The 15,281-nt window shown below is 44.9% G+C and overlaps 1 protein-coding gene across 2 annotated transcripts in view; it reads left to right on the forward strand.

Annotated features, from left to right (window-relative positions):
* ntrk3b (neurotrophic tyrosine kinase, receptor, type 3b) overlaps positions 1–15,281 on the forward strand; it is a 79,727-nt gene that overhangs the window by 36,597 nt on the left and 27,849 nt on the right. The window contains exons 5-10 of one of the 2 annotated variants that reach the window (XM_067248934.1): positions 1,754–1,908; positions 2,075–2,217; positions 2,577–2,718; positions 5,720–6,031; positions 7,362–7,417; positions 7,692–7,794. In XM_067248934.1, the coding sequence (XP_067105035.1) occupies positions 1,754–1,908; positions 2,075–2,217; positions 2,577–2,718; positions 5,720–6,031; positions 7,362–7,417; positions 7,692–7,794 (911 nt within the window). The remainder of the gene's footprint in view (positions 1–1,753; positions 1,909–2,074; positions 2,218–2,576; positions 2,719–5,719; positions 6,032–7,361; positions 7,418–7,691; positions 7,795–15,281) is intronic. The other variant, XM_067248935.1, reaches the window with a different exon arrangement.

Raw genomic sequence — 15,281 nt, forward strand, 5'->3', positions numbered from 1 at the left:
CACCCAGCATCTGGACCCAATAAAAGTGACACTGAAAAACTGACAAGTTGAGTACCTGGAACAAGGCAGAAGTAACGACACAGCTAGAAATAGAGAGATTTAAAGAGAGAGAGAAATAGAAGAGAGAAACAGAAAGAGAGAGCTAGAGAGACAGAGAGAGAATAATAGTAAAACAAGTATCAGAAACCAAAATACCAAACACAAAATCGATGTTGCCTGTGTTAAATGTGGGTAAAATAGGAGTGTGTGTGTGTGTGTGTGTGGGGGGGGGGGTGATGGGGATTTAGGAAATGAGCAGGATTTAAAAGCTAATATAATTCTATGCATGGTAAAGGGGATATTGAAGACTATTCAAGCTGAGATCAAAGCCCATGAGTAACAACCTACTCTATATCCTATTGTTGTACGGATGCCAGTTCAGTTCTGCACAGGCACCTGTGTGTGATTTTTCAGTCAACTAGCATCTGTTGTTGATCATTAGGCCTTCTTGAATGCCGTAGCCGATTGTTAGCTTCAAGCAAAAATCCCGCTGCAAGCTCTGTTTTGTGGGTCGTGTAACAATGTTTACAGTTCCTGCAAATGGTTCACATTTAAGCCATTGCTGCTGCTGATACTCTTGGCATATTAGGAAACAGTGTGCATTCCCCCAAACAAGCAATTAATCATCTAATTGCATGTTAAACTGTATGTTGAGAACATAACATTTCACTTTTTCCACTTGGATTCTTTCGTCCAGTCTCACCAGCGCTCCCGCCAACCCAGCATATCTGCATATCTGTCTGTGTTAACTCCTCACAGATGAATAAAAACCTGCGTATGGAGCCAGTGGTTATATTAATGATGATAATTACATGGCGGGGGGAGTGCTTGGCCATGCAGGCCCCGGTGAGGGCTGAGCCAGTCTCAGATGAGGTGTTGCTAGTCGAGTGTTTAATGAAAACCTTCTCCCTGAGATCCCTGCAGCCCAGTTTAGGGACCCCGGTTCGCACGGCCCAGACTCATTATACAGGAAGAATACATAGCTGCCACTCTGGTACTGTATCAGGGGAACAGAGGGGAAATAATTACTGGTTTACAACCCATGCTGATTAATTTATTTGCAATTTAATAAGCGTTGAGCGTCACCTGTTACTGGCTATTGTAAGGTGTTGTGGTTTGGGCATGAACTGCTTTTGACCCAGTTTTTTTTAACCATTAGCATGATGAAAATGTATCACAGCTTGTTTTGAATATGATAGAAGAGCCTGACTGCCTAATTGTGATCCACCTGTGAAATATTTCAATCAAATTACTTTATAGAGAACCGTGGATATGATGCATAATTTATGATTACCAGCGATGTAAGGTTGACCCTTATCAAGGACGTTCGGATGGTCATTCATCTTGATAAAACTGGCCAATCGGTGAAGATACATTAGCATATGTAAAACACTGACTCCTGGAATGTTGAATAATGTGTCTCTTCATTATACAACATATCCTCTCAAGCAACACGTACATAAATAGAATGACACCAGACTTACACTAAAACACGCCCAGGATTGATCACCCAATCACATATCTCTCAGTGACCTTCCCTCGTTTCAACCGTAATCCTTCTTCTTTCCACACCAAAGCTCAAAACTTCCTTCAAATGGGCCGCACTGTGCCGGCCTGATTGATCTGAACCACCTACTATGTTGTTTGGTATTCATGGGGGCTGATTGCCGTAGCTGTTGCTGATGTTGTGGTTGTTTGTCCTGGTGTTCTGCAGTAGGCTGGATGGCGTGGTGTTTGAGTGCGGCTGTGACATCCGCTGGATCCAGCTGTGGCAGCAGAGGGGGGAGGCAGGGCTGCACACCCAGCAGCTGTACTGCAGGAACGGAGCCTCCAAGATCGAGCTCCGCCACATGTACATTGGCAACTGTGGTAGGTGTACATGCCTCACCCATGTTCTCGGGGTGACGGGTCACAAGTGTCACTCGCTGTGTGTTTGTGTGTTTCTGTTTGCATGGCCGTGCGTGTCCTTGGATGCCTGCTATGTTTTGATATATGTGTGTTTCTGTTTGTGTGCATGTGTGTTCCTCCTCTCCAGACCTGCCTGAGATCAGTGTGAGCCACTCTAACCTGACAGTGATGGAGGGGGAGAACGTGACAGTAAGCTGCAATGGATCAGGAGCCCCCCTCCCAGAGGTGGACTGGGCTGTTGGTAGTCTCCACTCCATCAACACACATCTGGTGAGTCTGACCAACCATTGTCCATCTCCTCCTCCTTCCTCTGTTGTCCACAGTCTGGTTTAAACTCTCTCTCTCTCTCTCTCTCTCTCTCTCTCTCTCTCTCTCTCTCTCTCTCTCTCTCTCTCTCTCTCTCTCTCTCTCTCTCTCTCTCTCTCTCTCTCTCTCTCTCTCTCTCTCTCTCTCTCTACTCTCTCTTTTTCTCCCTCTCTCTGTCTTTCTCTCAAATTCTTCCTCCCTCTTTTCCCCTGTCCTCTCTCTCTCTCTCTCTCTCTCTCTCTCTCTCTCTCTCTCTCTCTCTCTCTCTCTCTCTCTCTCTCTCTCTCTCTCTCTCTCTCCTCCCTCATGCTCTGTTCCTGCAGTCCAACGTGTACTGGCCCAACATCCACTCTATCAACATGACGCTGGTCAACGTTAGCCGTGACGACAACTGCTTCCAGCTGACATGCATCGCTGAGAATGTGGTGGGGATGACCAACTCTTCCATCCAGCTCAATGTTCAGTGTAGGTTCTGGTTTGTCTAAGGTTATCTGTGTTCTATCCAGCATGTTTGAAATGAACAGGGTTATTTAAATACAGGGACTGAGATTTCTTTCCTGCTTCCTTACTCTCCGATTCGAAACTGAGCTAAACTGCCAGGTGATTGAGGCCCAATCAGGGATGTTATTTAATGAGCAAATAAGAAGGCAGAAGGAAAACGGATGTATTGTCGACTTCAAAGGATGGCTGTGTGTGCCTCTGTTTTGTAGGGTGCAAGGTTTGTTGACGTTTTATGCATCTTTTATGACGCATCTAATGATATACATGTATTACTTTGTTTTGATGTCTTGTTAGTGAATGATCAGGATTTGAAATACATATTTATATATTATTAATGTCACTGACAAGTGCAGAGAATAATTTACAGCCCTGCACTCTCAATAAAGGGAAAATCCATCCATTATCAGATGAAACCGTCTATTTCTGCAGGTACATTTAGAATGCAATGAGGTGTTGCATGGTTCTAAATGGAGTGAAATTGATGTCGCCAATTAGGGAGAATACACCCTCTAGCCTGTGTGAAACCTCACACCGCAGATATGGAAGTGGAAATAGGCAGGAAAAAAAGAGAAACAGCCATCACTGTAATGAAATGAATAATTAGATCACCATCAGGAAACATGTTCACATGAATACTGCATGTCTCCCAGCCTCATGTGTCAACCTTTATGAAAAGCCAGCTCTGATCAGAGGGCTTTTGTCTTCAGTATTTGACTCAAAACCAAATATTTATACTATTTAACAGGTGCATATTGTGAGAGAGTGCAATTCTTCAACCTGTTGTGGAGAGCTCTGGTATAATCTGAGATACTGACTTACTAGAGAGTATTTTGTTGTTATGTCATTACATAAGATTGACGTTAGCCCACACACTAACATTTATAGATATTCACCAGTCGTACCTCTCTACCAGTGTACGCTACACACTTCTTCATAGCTTTTGTTCATTTCTTTTCTTGGTGCTGCAGATTAACTTATCAATTTTACACCACATGTTTTGTGGTAATTACATCTCCTCCTCTGCAACTGCCTATTGTCTCAGGAAATGTCATAAAATAGGTCTTCTACTGTTCTGAGGATGGAGGATGACGAACTGAGAAATGAGTCGGCCTTCCATCGTGTGTGACAGTTGTCAGAATGAGCAAGTTTAGCGAGTCTGCAATTATCCACAATGCAAGTTTCACAGAACCTTTCTTCCTGTTTTCAATAGATCACTACTTTGTCCTCTACCAACTGCGCACAACTTTTCTCTCCTCACCAAGAGAACGGTGGAAGTCCCGGAATTGTTATAATTATTAATTTATTTCACATTCACATTTCATGCAGGTTTATCTTTGAAGTCAACTTGCTTTTTATTACTGTATTGGCGTGTTGTGAAGAGTTAGCAGGCGTACCTCTATGAAATGCAGTGCTGGTTGGAATACTGGACTCCACAGGGAAAGGACTCGACAGCCTAACAGTCTGACTTGTTATTTTCTACAACAGAGCAGATCGCAACCCATTGTCGCCTGCAGCCTACATTCTAGCATCAACTTGTTGGAACCTCATTCGCTTTGAAAAGAAGATATGTGTTAGCGTTAGATAACGTTAGAAAAGTAGTGTATGCTTGTATGGCGTGTCGGCGCTCATCAAAGACGTGGAGTTTATCAAAGCCAGTTATCTTCATGTTGACATTACCAGGACACAGTGTTGCTGTTGTCCAACATGGAGGGTTATAATGACTTATTGTATCGACTGAGACCCGGGGAAATGATGTGATGACAGCGGCACATTGAGGAGAAAATGGATCTGTCCCTACGTGTCCATCAGTAAAGCAGAGTAGGTGGGGGTGGGGGAGGAGGAGGAGGGGGGGGGGGCACTCTTTCTCTATATCCTCTCCAGCTCCTCGATCGTCCTCTGCTTCTTCTTTTCCCCTCAGTGATTCCCCCTCCCTCCATGTTTCTCACGCTCTCTTCCCTCAGTTCCTAACTCCTTCAGACACGCACACACACACACGCACACTCTCAGAGAGAGACACACTGAGACGTATGCACACGCACGCTCGCACACACAGATATGCTCAAATACACCACCATCAGTCGCCCTCCCTGCTCTCTGTCCCCTCCCTGTCTCCGTCTCAGAGGGACTGCATTGCAGACCGGGCTTGCCTCGGGCAGCTGCAGGGCTCGCTCAATGACAGGCATGCTGGAGATGAGAGAGCAGGCAGGGCAGGGGAAGGGTGCTGCAGCATGCTGATGTGACACACAAACACATGCACACGCAAGACCACACACACACACACGCACACAGACAACACACACACTCAATCGCTCTCTTTTTTCCTCTCTTTCTTTCTCTCTGTTTCTCGTGCTCTTTTTACCCACTCTCACACACTCACACTGCTCACACACACGCGCGTCATCTGTTTTGGCGGCTGAGTGCCTTGCTGTTTCTACTGGGAAGATTTATCATCAGAACTCCTTCACTCGTCTCCACACAGAAGGAAAGCGGGAACAACAGCTCCAGGAAATCCAAAGACTAAAAGCTTTATTAAAATCTGTTTCAGACGCAAACAAACAAATGGCACCACACTGCATTTCCCCATTAATCTTGTTTTTAGGGGTGGGCTGGGGGGGTGGGGGAGAGGAATAATTGAAGAATAGATACCTGGACCTCAGGGATATTACCTGCCTCTTGTCAGTAGATCCAACTAATGCTCTGCCCTGCTGCAGCTGCAAGTATGACTCATAAAACACACACAGTGTTTGCAAGAATAGTTGATTAAATGCATCTGGTAATACTAAGTTGATGAATTGTTGACGTGTTAACACCATTTTGAGTTTAGCTATGCATGCGTACCCACCCAAAGTTGTGAATAGTTATTATTCTGTATGCTGTATGTGTTCCTATGACAAGAAGAGTTGTCAAACTGATAGCGGCACCATGATGTGTCAGAGTCTCACAGTTTCCTTTTCCCCTGTCACAGTTCCACCAACCATCCTCAAACTGGCGGAGCCAGAGCGTCGCCATGACACCTGTATAGAGTTCACGGTGCGGGGTTACCCCCACCCAACGCTGCGCTGGTACCACAAGCAGAAGGAGATCCTCCAGAATGCCTACATCCGCACGGAGATGGAGTTCTACCAGGACTACCTGGAGGGATGCCTGACCTTCAAGAACCCCACTCACTATGACAACGGCAACTACACGCTGGAGGCCAGTAACGCCCTCGGAACCGTGACCAAGACAGTCTACGGACACTTCCTGGCGGCCCCTCCGTTTGAAGAAAACGGTCAGTGCCTTCCTGCTTTGGCTCCAGCCAGTCCCACACCTTCATCTTGGTGGTTATCCTCAATATCAATGTATTTCTCCTTCGGCTTATCACAGGCTGGGGTCTATGGTAAGACCCCTTGGTTAGGTACTGGGGTCTACTATCAAGGATAAGCAATCCATTGCATTGTCCATAATAAACACACTGTAGCACTGATTCCATTATCTGAGTTTTACAGACACTTCAAATCGTTTTTTCCTTTGACCAAAACAACCTTCCGTTTCTCCAATACCCTCAAATACCATGTGACGTCCTCTGTCCCTGGTAAGCAGTGTCATGACGAGCCTAACGCGTCCCAACCCACACATTTAGGAGCTTAAACAAAGTAGACAGCATAATCTCTGACCTTCATCTCCGCCCTCCCCTACCACTACATATGAGGCCATCCATTACAATCTGCCATGGATTATGAAGTCTGAATATGCAGGTGGACATTGACGGATTGGAAACGTCTGGGTTTAAATGAAGTGGGATGGCAGGAGGGCAGGGCTGAGCTGTGGTTGAGGACACGGGGGCCCCGTGGATCCACCCGGCTCGGTTCCGCTCTGCTCTACCCTGCCCGCATTAGCTAGAGGACAGCCCGATAGATCTGCTCTCATAGGGCCCCTTCCTCACACACACACACAGATTCTCACCCCCACAAACCCAAACACCCCCACACACTTGCACCCCTGGGATGGAGAAGGAGGGAGAAAAGGTTGGACTTTGCCACAGAGGGAGGGTGGTGAAAGCCAAAGACAGCTACTGTCATAACAGTAGTGCATGGGGATTGTGGAGTTCAATGAAAGTGCTGGAGAGGCAAGGCGCTTCTAATTATTACAGTGCTAGGGGAGGGAGGGAGGGAGCAAGGGAGGGAGGGCAGTACACGTACACACACACACACACACTTTTGCTCCACTGTACTCTACGGCTGTGCCAGTAGCAGTTAGTCTACCATGGGCCCATTAATTTGGCCACAATTACTCTCTGATCTCCCACTTTCCAGCCCTTCAGACTTGAAATTCCCCCATCAGCCAGAGAGAGAAAGAGAGGGGGACAATTTCATGGTTGTGTATCTGTCTTCAGTGCACTTGCTCTGGGTTGTCCTTTTAATGTCCCTGTTTTTCAGAGCTATCAGTGCAAAATGCCCCTGTTTTAAAGAGATATTCTATTCAAAAGACTCTCTTGGACCATCAAGCATATCTCTATAGACTTTTAAGAAGAGACTTATAGCTGAAGAGATTTGTGGGGTAATGTTGAAGAAATTGGATTTGAGTCTCCTGTGAGTTCTCTAACATTGGGTTTGTCTGTGTTGCAGTTGCCCCCACACCATCGGACAATGAGTCTAACAGACCAGAAGAGGATACATTTGGCGTGAGTTTTAAAAGGAAATCTTAGTCTCCCTAAGGATGTTGATGAAAATATATAATACCTCACAACAGTTACAGTGGCAATAGGAAAGCTGAGATCAAGCGATAGTTTCATCTCTCAAAAAATCCCAAAATTCTCTTTTCAACTCATGAGGATTCGAATCCCTGTTTTATACAGACATACTTTGCTCACTTTTACAGCCATCGTAGATAGACAGATAGATTTGTAGCTATCGTAGCTAAAACAGTAGCAACACCTCCTCTGCTGCCCTCCACAGGTGTCCATTGCAGTGGGCCTGGCTGGCTTTGCTTGCGTGCTGCTCATAGTTCTGTTCGTCCTCATCAACAAATATGGCCGCCGCTCCAAGTTTGGAATGAAAGGTGAGTCGGCACAGATGTACAGCTGTTCATACAGGACTGAGCTTTGTCTAGGTCTTTCCGACAATTGCATCACCTGATATAATTCATGCCCTCTGGCCAGGTTTCTCCTACCCCCCCTTCCACACCCCCCACCGAAACAAACCCCCGAAATACACCAGCCATTGGTCCTGATAATGTGGGCTGCATTGGGCTATCACAGATGGGATCCTGAATTAATTAGTTTCATGTCTGTTTATCATGCTGAGGAATTCAACAGAATTAATATGGCTTTTGTGCACAGGGCAAGCTTTGATTTTGGACCGGATCCAGGTTCTGCTTATCTTGGTGCTCTGGCATAGTGTGGGCGTGAAGCAGCTGGGGGCCTCAGATTTGGAAGGCGCTCTGCGGAGGGAGCCTGTGCAGCAGTTCTTATCACCGATGTTGATACTGTTGGGTCCCCAACGTCTGCACGCCGTGTGCATTGGCAGATGCTTTGTTTAGAGGTTTTACAGACATAAATAGGCGGATCTCTTGCAGCAAGGGATTGAGATTCTAATCTCTGATTTTGACTCAGTTTAACCAGATGTTAGATGTTGTTGTTTTCTGTGTTCCTCTCCTATCTCCGGCAATTTAGAGGAGAGGTCCCAGTTGGCTTTCTGTTAGTTTTCTCAGAGTACATTTTGATAGCAGGCTCTTTAACTCTCTGTAAGTTATTCAATTTCTTTTGTTAGCCTAGTATAGTGTTAGCCCACTCCCCACCCCTGTAATTAGCTGCTTACTGGGATTATAAATGGTTTGTCACCTCAATAAAGAATTCCTGTGGCATAATCATTTATGGGTGGCAATTATTGCTTCACCCCAAAGTCTCTTCTGATGAACGATGCGCTTTGTAGTTAATTTACATTTTTGGAGCGGAGTTGATGAGCTTTCCTGCGCACTGTATTGCATGTCGTTTTTCTGATGGCCCCAAAACACACAAACATGCTAATGTCTGTGGCGAAGCTAACACTCCAGACCGGTAATTGGGAGAAATGTAGAGAAAGGTGATTTTCTAGTTCAAAAGGTGAGAGCTTTTTCCAACATATTGTTAACAACTCACGTCACGACTGTCACATACCAAAGACTGTGTTTTCCAAGAAGCCTCTGTCATTACTTGTAACACCTTGCGTCTCTGTACCTTATTCTTCTTGTTTGCACTGACCTGCACTTGCGAGAGCAGGAGAAGGTGAGCCAATTTACTTTAAGTGAAGCATTTTCTTATTGTCCGTTATTGTGAGTGGCGGAAATTGTATACGGAAGAATAGACTCACAGAAATGCCAGTGTGGCCTCTTTCAAGGCGCAGAGCCAACACAGGAGACTGATTTGTCCTATATAACTCCACTACCATCTCCCACCCACAACCCCCACTTTGAAAATCAGCTGGAAGCCTAAAGAAGTCATTTCCTTGGATGAAGCATATTGGATTTTCACTCCACTAAATCACTGCGTCTCTTTGGCTGTTGTAGTTTGATCACCAACTATTCTTGGGCATCCAATAAAATCCTGATGTTTTTTTTCTTTAAGGGGGCCTGGGATTGCGATTAGAGGCAGCACCGTGGCGTGTCCTACTACATTCAGTTGATTTACTCGCCTTTCAGGCCCCACTGCCATGTAGTCAGGCCCACTGCTCTTGTCCCCTCTCTTTCTTTATTTTTTATTCAGTTTTTTTATTCTTACTCAGCCTTTCCTTCTTACTCAGCCTCTTTCTCTCATTCTCTCTCATTCTCTCTCATTCTCTCATTCTCTCTTTCTCTCTCTCTCTCTCTCTCTCTCTCTCTCTCTCTCTTTCTCTCTCTCTCAGCAATTACAGTCTTTCTAAAGAAAGCCTGATTTTGATGAGGGGGCAAAGTCTGACCTGTAACCTGTTTTTCAATGCCTTGTCCATTTAGCTCTGTGTAAACATTCATGCCTCCTCTTTTCTTCCACACTTTTAGCTAAGGTTCGGGCTATTTCGTAAGAGGGTTTATGTCCGGGATCAATAGGGATTGTTGGTTGGCTCATCTTTCATAGAGCCAAAAAAAAAAGAGAAAGATAAATATGTTTCTAGAGGTAGAGTTTGCTGTTTGCCAGAGAGGATTCTGCTCCCATCCACTCTCTCCATTCACCGCAACTGAATCCAAATGCATGGCCTCATGCTCTCTCTTCTGTCTGTCTGTGGGCGTCCATGTTTCTTCTCTGACATTTTGATTGACAGGTTGATAAAACCCCTCTGGGATGTACCATCCTCTCTTGGAGGGGGTTCCTGTAGATAATGCAGACTTTTGTGCTCTCACACAGCAAGCTTCACCCCAGGCAAATGATACTGCATGGAGCGCATTTCATTATGATACTGACACAACTACTGTCTCCCATAGTTGTATGAGTAACAGGTTACCTCCGGGCCTTTGTGCCTGGGAGTGAACCTTCACTTAGCCATTCCTGTCTGGTTTTGCTATTCACTATTATCAGCGGGCACACATACACACGGACACTCGCACGCCAGTGTAGGTGCACTCCAAACACTCCCACCCATGATTCCGGCACGTTCTGTCGCAGGGGTTTAACCTCCTCTCTGCTACATTACCTGAATATAGCCCAGGGATGATCAGCACACACCAGAGAACACAAGAATCGTACGCATGACTGACTGTCTTGGCCTCTACCAGCGACTTGAGGCCCTCAGAAATGACAGAGCGCTGCTGTTGTACAGAGAAACAACTCAAGCGACAAAGACCCCCGCTTCAGCAGCCTCCTGTCTGCGTTCCACCAAATGTGTTTACCCTGTTCTCTTGGTACAGCACCAGCCTGTGCTAATTGGCGCTAAATCATTCTTCTTAGCGACGCAGACAGATGGGCGATGCTGAGGAGCAGTGACTGGCAAGCCAGAGGAAGAACCCAAACAAAATTCATTTTGTTTGGGTTGAAACAAGGACGGTTTCCAAGAAGTTTATCCTTAACTCCCACTCTCACTTGGTGTCCCGGATACAATACCCCTCACTCTAAGTTGAGTCTGTGAGGATTTCAAAACACTGCACCATCTCAAGCTACATGCTCCTGAACGCCCCTTACACCCTTTCCACCTGGTGGGAAAAAAAGAAAGAAGAGTCCTAGATCTCTTTTATTTATTCATCCACTTTAAAATTGTATGAGTTGTCTTTCTCAGGAGCATGTCTTTGGTCTTTGTCACTCTGCTGTATATAGATTTTAGGCCTACTAAGGAATGGGTGAGAGGAGGCTTGGGACAGTGTTGTGTGATCCTAAGAGCCTGATGCAAACAGCCTACAAGGCTTCTTGGCAGATGCTGGCAGATATAAGTGCTGCGTCATAGAGCTCTGTTTGTTATCGTGGTTCCTCTTGGGGTGCTGTTTTCGGCGCAAGGTATATTTGGCTTGCCGATGCTTCACTCTAACAGCGTCCTATGGGGAGGAGGCTAGCTAGCTCAAAACAAAACATCTAAATACTGTTGTTCATTGTTTGTTCTTCGTGGCACTCTGTTTCCTTTTGGCCGGGGAAACACGTTAGAGCTAATAAGAGGCTATGATTGGATCCATTTGAATGAGAGATTCATATTCTTATTTATTATATTTTACTTACTGCATATTGATTGCTATACTTTATTGTATTTGACTTCTAAACTATGTTCATAAGTACACGCTCCACATCATCAAGGACTTGGGAGAGTTAGGCAAGATTGCAATGGTACAATATCATTTTCTGCTTTAAGTTTCCCAACTCCACCATGACATACTTTTAATGGCACAGCAGTTGTGATTGAGAAAAAGGGAGGCCTAACATTGCCTGCTAATGAAAAGGGAATAACAGATAAAGGGCCTCTGGCTGAAATTTGAAAAGGGAAGGTTCTCCTCTCATCATCAAAGATCTAAGATCAGGATGTGAATCCAGGGAGATAGACAGTCCAAGTATCAGCCATCTTTAAATACTGTATTAAGCTTCTCCCTTCGGTAGCATTGCTCAACTCCAGTATGTATTCAATTGTAAATAGGAAGGCATGGCCTGCTGCTCCCACAGTTGCACTGTCTCACTGAGAGGATAGTAGAAATCTTTGATTCAAAGAGAGAGAAGGTTTTGGCTTGGAAGGCTTTTACCCTACCTGTAACCATTAGTTAATTCAGTGTGAAGTAGAGCTAACACACAGATGTAAGGGCTTGTTATGTACCAGTTGAACCTGGAGTGCCACCATATACTCACTCCTACACGGAGGGCTCAAAATGATGGAGTGATTTTTACATCCGTGCCAGCTAATATGTATCAAGCAGGTTATATACATTTACATTTAGTCATTTAGCAGACGCTCTAATATACCACAGTTCATTTAAGATACATCACCAAAAGTTTGGCATTTTGTGATTTTGTACTCTAATTTTTCTCCCTTGTTAAATACTAGGGCAAATAGGTGTGTAGTAATGACATTGGGTATGGGAATTTTGTATTTTATTTTCTAGTATTTTTTAAATGATAGTAATTCCACGAATGTGCAGTGCCCAAATCTTTTTGACAAATTCTAATTTTACCATATGCTCCAACAGTAATTCAACCCTGCATTTTAAATGCTGCTCAGTCAACCTGTTTCTGATATGAAAAAATCTTGCTGCACCAGCTTAGTAATTCTAAATGCATCCCTGGTCTATGGAAGGAACCTGGATACATTTGTTTTCTGGTCATACCCTTCTCCCTCCCACTGTATCTGGAGAAAGACACACAAATTGCCCAGGAGAATCCCAATGGCCTCCTTGGCCCTACACTACACACACTGATGGGACTTGAAGACCAGGGCCCTTGCATTAAAGATAGACAACCCGTCTTCCATTTTTTATGAGATCCGCTGTTAAACTTTAAGGGCTGGAAAGTAATTGTTATGTAATCACAACTAGAGAGTTAATTATTCATGGTAGCAGCATTCTCTGGCTGGGTGGGCAGGGGCAGTTGGAGCATAAGGTTCTCTGGAGGGGCCTGTTCAAATCTCCCACCGGCACAGTGTACGGGGACTCCCTTCCATCTCTCTCTGTCTAGAAATATAGCAATATATCTAACCAAGGTAAGTTACTATAGCACCAAAGGCTTAACAATTACCACCGTTTTATTTGATGAAATGATTTGAAAGAACTAGGGATTCTGTGACATCAGTGTGACATAGTTGGGAGTGGGAGTCAGGTGGCTGAGCGGTGAGGGAAGCGGGCTAGTAATCCGAAGGTTGCCAGTTCGATTCCTGGTCATGCCAACTGACATTGTGTCCTTGGGCAAGGCACTTCACCCTACTTGCCTCGGGGGGAATGTCCCTGTACTTACTGTAAGTCCCTCTGGATGAGAGTGTCTGCTAAATGACTAAATGTAAATGTAGTTATTTATGCCCATGTGGGAGTGTATCTGCATCTCTGTGAAGATAAAACAGTCCTCTTTAAGACAGCATCCACATTAAAATTTGCGAGTTTGTGTAATACAATATACAACTTAAGATATTTGCAATAGACTGCCTTGATTATGAATGCATGATGCAAGCAGCGAAAATTCTGGCATGGGGTATGGTGTGTGTGGGTGGGGGAATGGGGGAGACAGGGGAGACAGGGCGGGGGTCTGCCATGAAATGCAAAGTCTGCTGCCCTCACCACCTTGTGGCTCTCCAGCCAGATCCTGTAAGCTTGGTGGTGAAGGCCCATGGCACATACTGGCTGATGAAAAATAATAATAATAAAAATGACATGAGAGCGATGGCTGTTAAGGAAATGCCAAGGCCATCTGTGCTGCTCTAAGAGGGTGTGAAATGAAGACGGAGTGTGTGTCACACCAAGATGAGGGGTCATTATTGGCTCTTCAAAGGCAGCAGATTATGTCAATTTCACGGGTCACACACTCCCAGGTCAGCCCATTTTTTATTTATTTATTTTTTACCACCGGAACACCTAACAGCCAATAATAGATGCATCAGGGGAAAGTGTGACGCAATTTAAGAGTGCGTTAAAAATTTGATACTCACGGGCATGAACTGAAATGTTGTAGCTGGCATCGACTGGCTCCAGCCAGATGGCACCATGGTACTCGCAGCGCTTTGAGTGCTGAAGGAGTCATTTTATAATCTCTCTCACTAAATTAAAAGTTTGTCGCAGCGATTTTGGAAATGTCACAAAATGTTAGAAGACACAAAACAACCTTTCTCAACTTTCCTTCCACTTGCAATGTAAGAATTAGATATATTGTTTTGTTTTAATCACAATTTATTTCTTCATCCTGCATGAAGTTAAGACAATAATTTAGAACAATCCCCTCACAAACATTTGAGCGTTCCATTGCAGTAGCTCATTAATGTAATGTCTAATTTTGGTGTTTTGAACAGCACATAGCTTTATTTTCTATGTTTGCCTTCGTGCCAAAGCATTCTCCAGGGAGATCAGGCCTACTTAGCTCGTACTGCGTGCCCAGGGGAGCATTGCTGATCAGAGCCAAACAAACAGGCTAGCAGGCTACCCTAGTCCAATATGCTGAGCACGTGTTACTGCACACACACACACACACACACACACACACACACACACACACACACACACACACACACACACACTCACAGACAGACAAATACACACACACACACACACACATTGACAGGAGGATACCATGGGGCCTAGGCTTGCAACTTCACTGGAGGTGGCTGCAGCTGCACTATCTAATGGGCTTATTGGCTCCTGTGCAAATAGACTATAACTGGCTATTGGCTGGCTCTGCTTGCTCATTTGGCCACCTTTACTTGGCCTTTGTCATTAGATAACTTCTTGTGTTGTGTGTAAACTCGTCCTCCAGATCCCTGTGAAGGTCACCTGTGATAAAACATCTTTTTTGTGGAGATCTATATGTTTATACTAACTAAAAGTAACACACATTTACACACACAAATTGTATAGTGTAGTCTGTATGTGTGTGTGTGCCTGTTATGGTTGTTGTGTACCCCTGCGACTCATGTCTCAAAATGCGTCACAGTGACTGTGCCAGTGATTTCAGGGAAACAGGAACATTTGGTGAGTTAGGTTCAGTGGAGCCGTCAGTCATAACAGGCAATTTCTGAAATGGTCACGGTGAGTTGTTACACTTGTCACTGGCGATGGGCGCTACGCTGCACAGGAACAGAGGCTGGAGTGGCACCTCCTTTTGTATCAATGATGTGTCCTGTCTACATGTTGATCCTCTGAATCTGTTTGCGGCGTGAGGCCACCATTGATTTAAACCAACCTAGACCCCTTGATGCTCTGATTTAAGACATCCTATTCCTTTCCTATGCCACCATAGGCAATTTTTTCAGCCACGTGACTGGCGACGTCTCAGAGATTTATGAGAGTGTGTCTCTCCAGAGCCTGAGCAGCACCTCAAGAAAGGCGCCGTGTAAGCCTCTTTCCATTGGGAGAAATTCAGCAATATGTTTTGGACAAATCATGCGGGCGTAGATAAGATGCTTATGCGGGTGTAGTCACAATCTGATGTTGCC

Source organism: Osmerus mordax, chromosome 13 (genome assembly GCF_038355195.1).
Source record: "Osmerus mordax isolate fOsmMor3 chromosome 13, fOsmMor3.pri, whole genome shotgun sequence".
Taxonomy (NCBI): Eukaryota; Metazoa; Chordata; class Actinopteri; order Osmeriformes; family Osmeridae; genus Osmerus; species Osmerus mordax.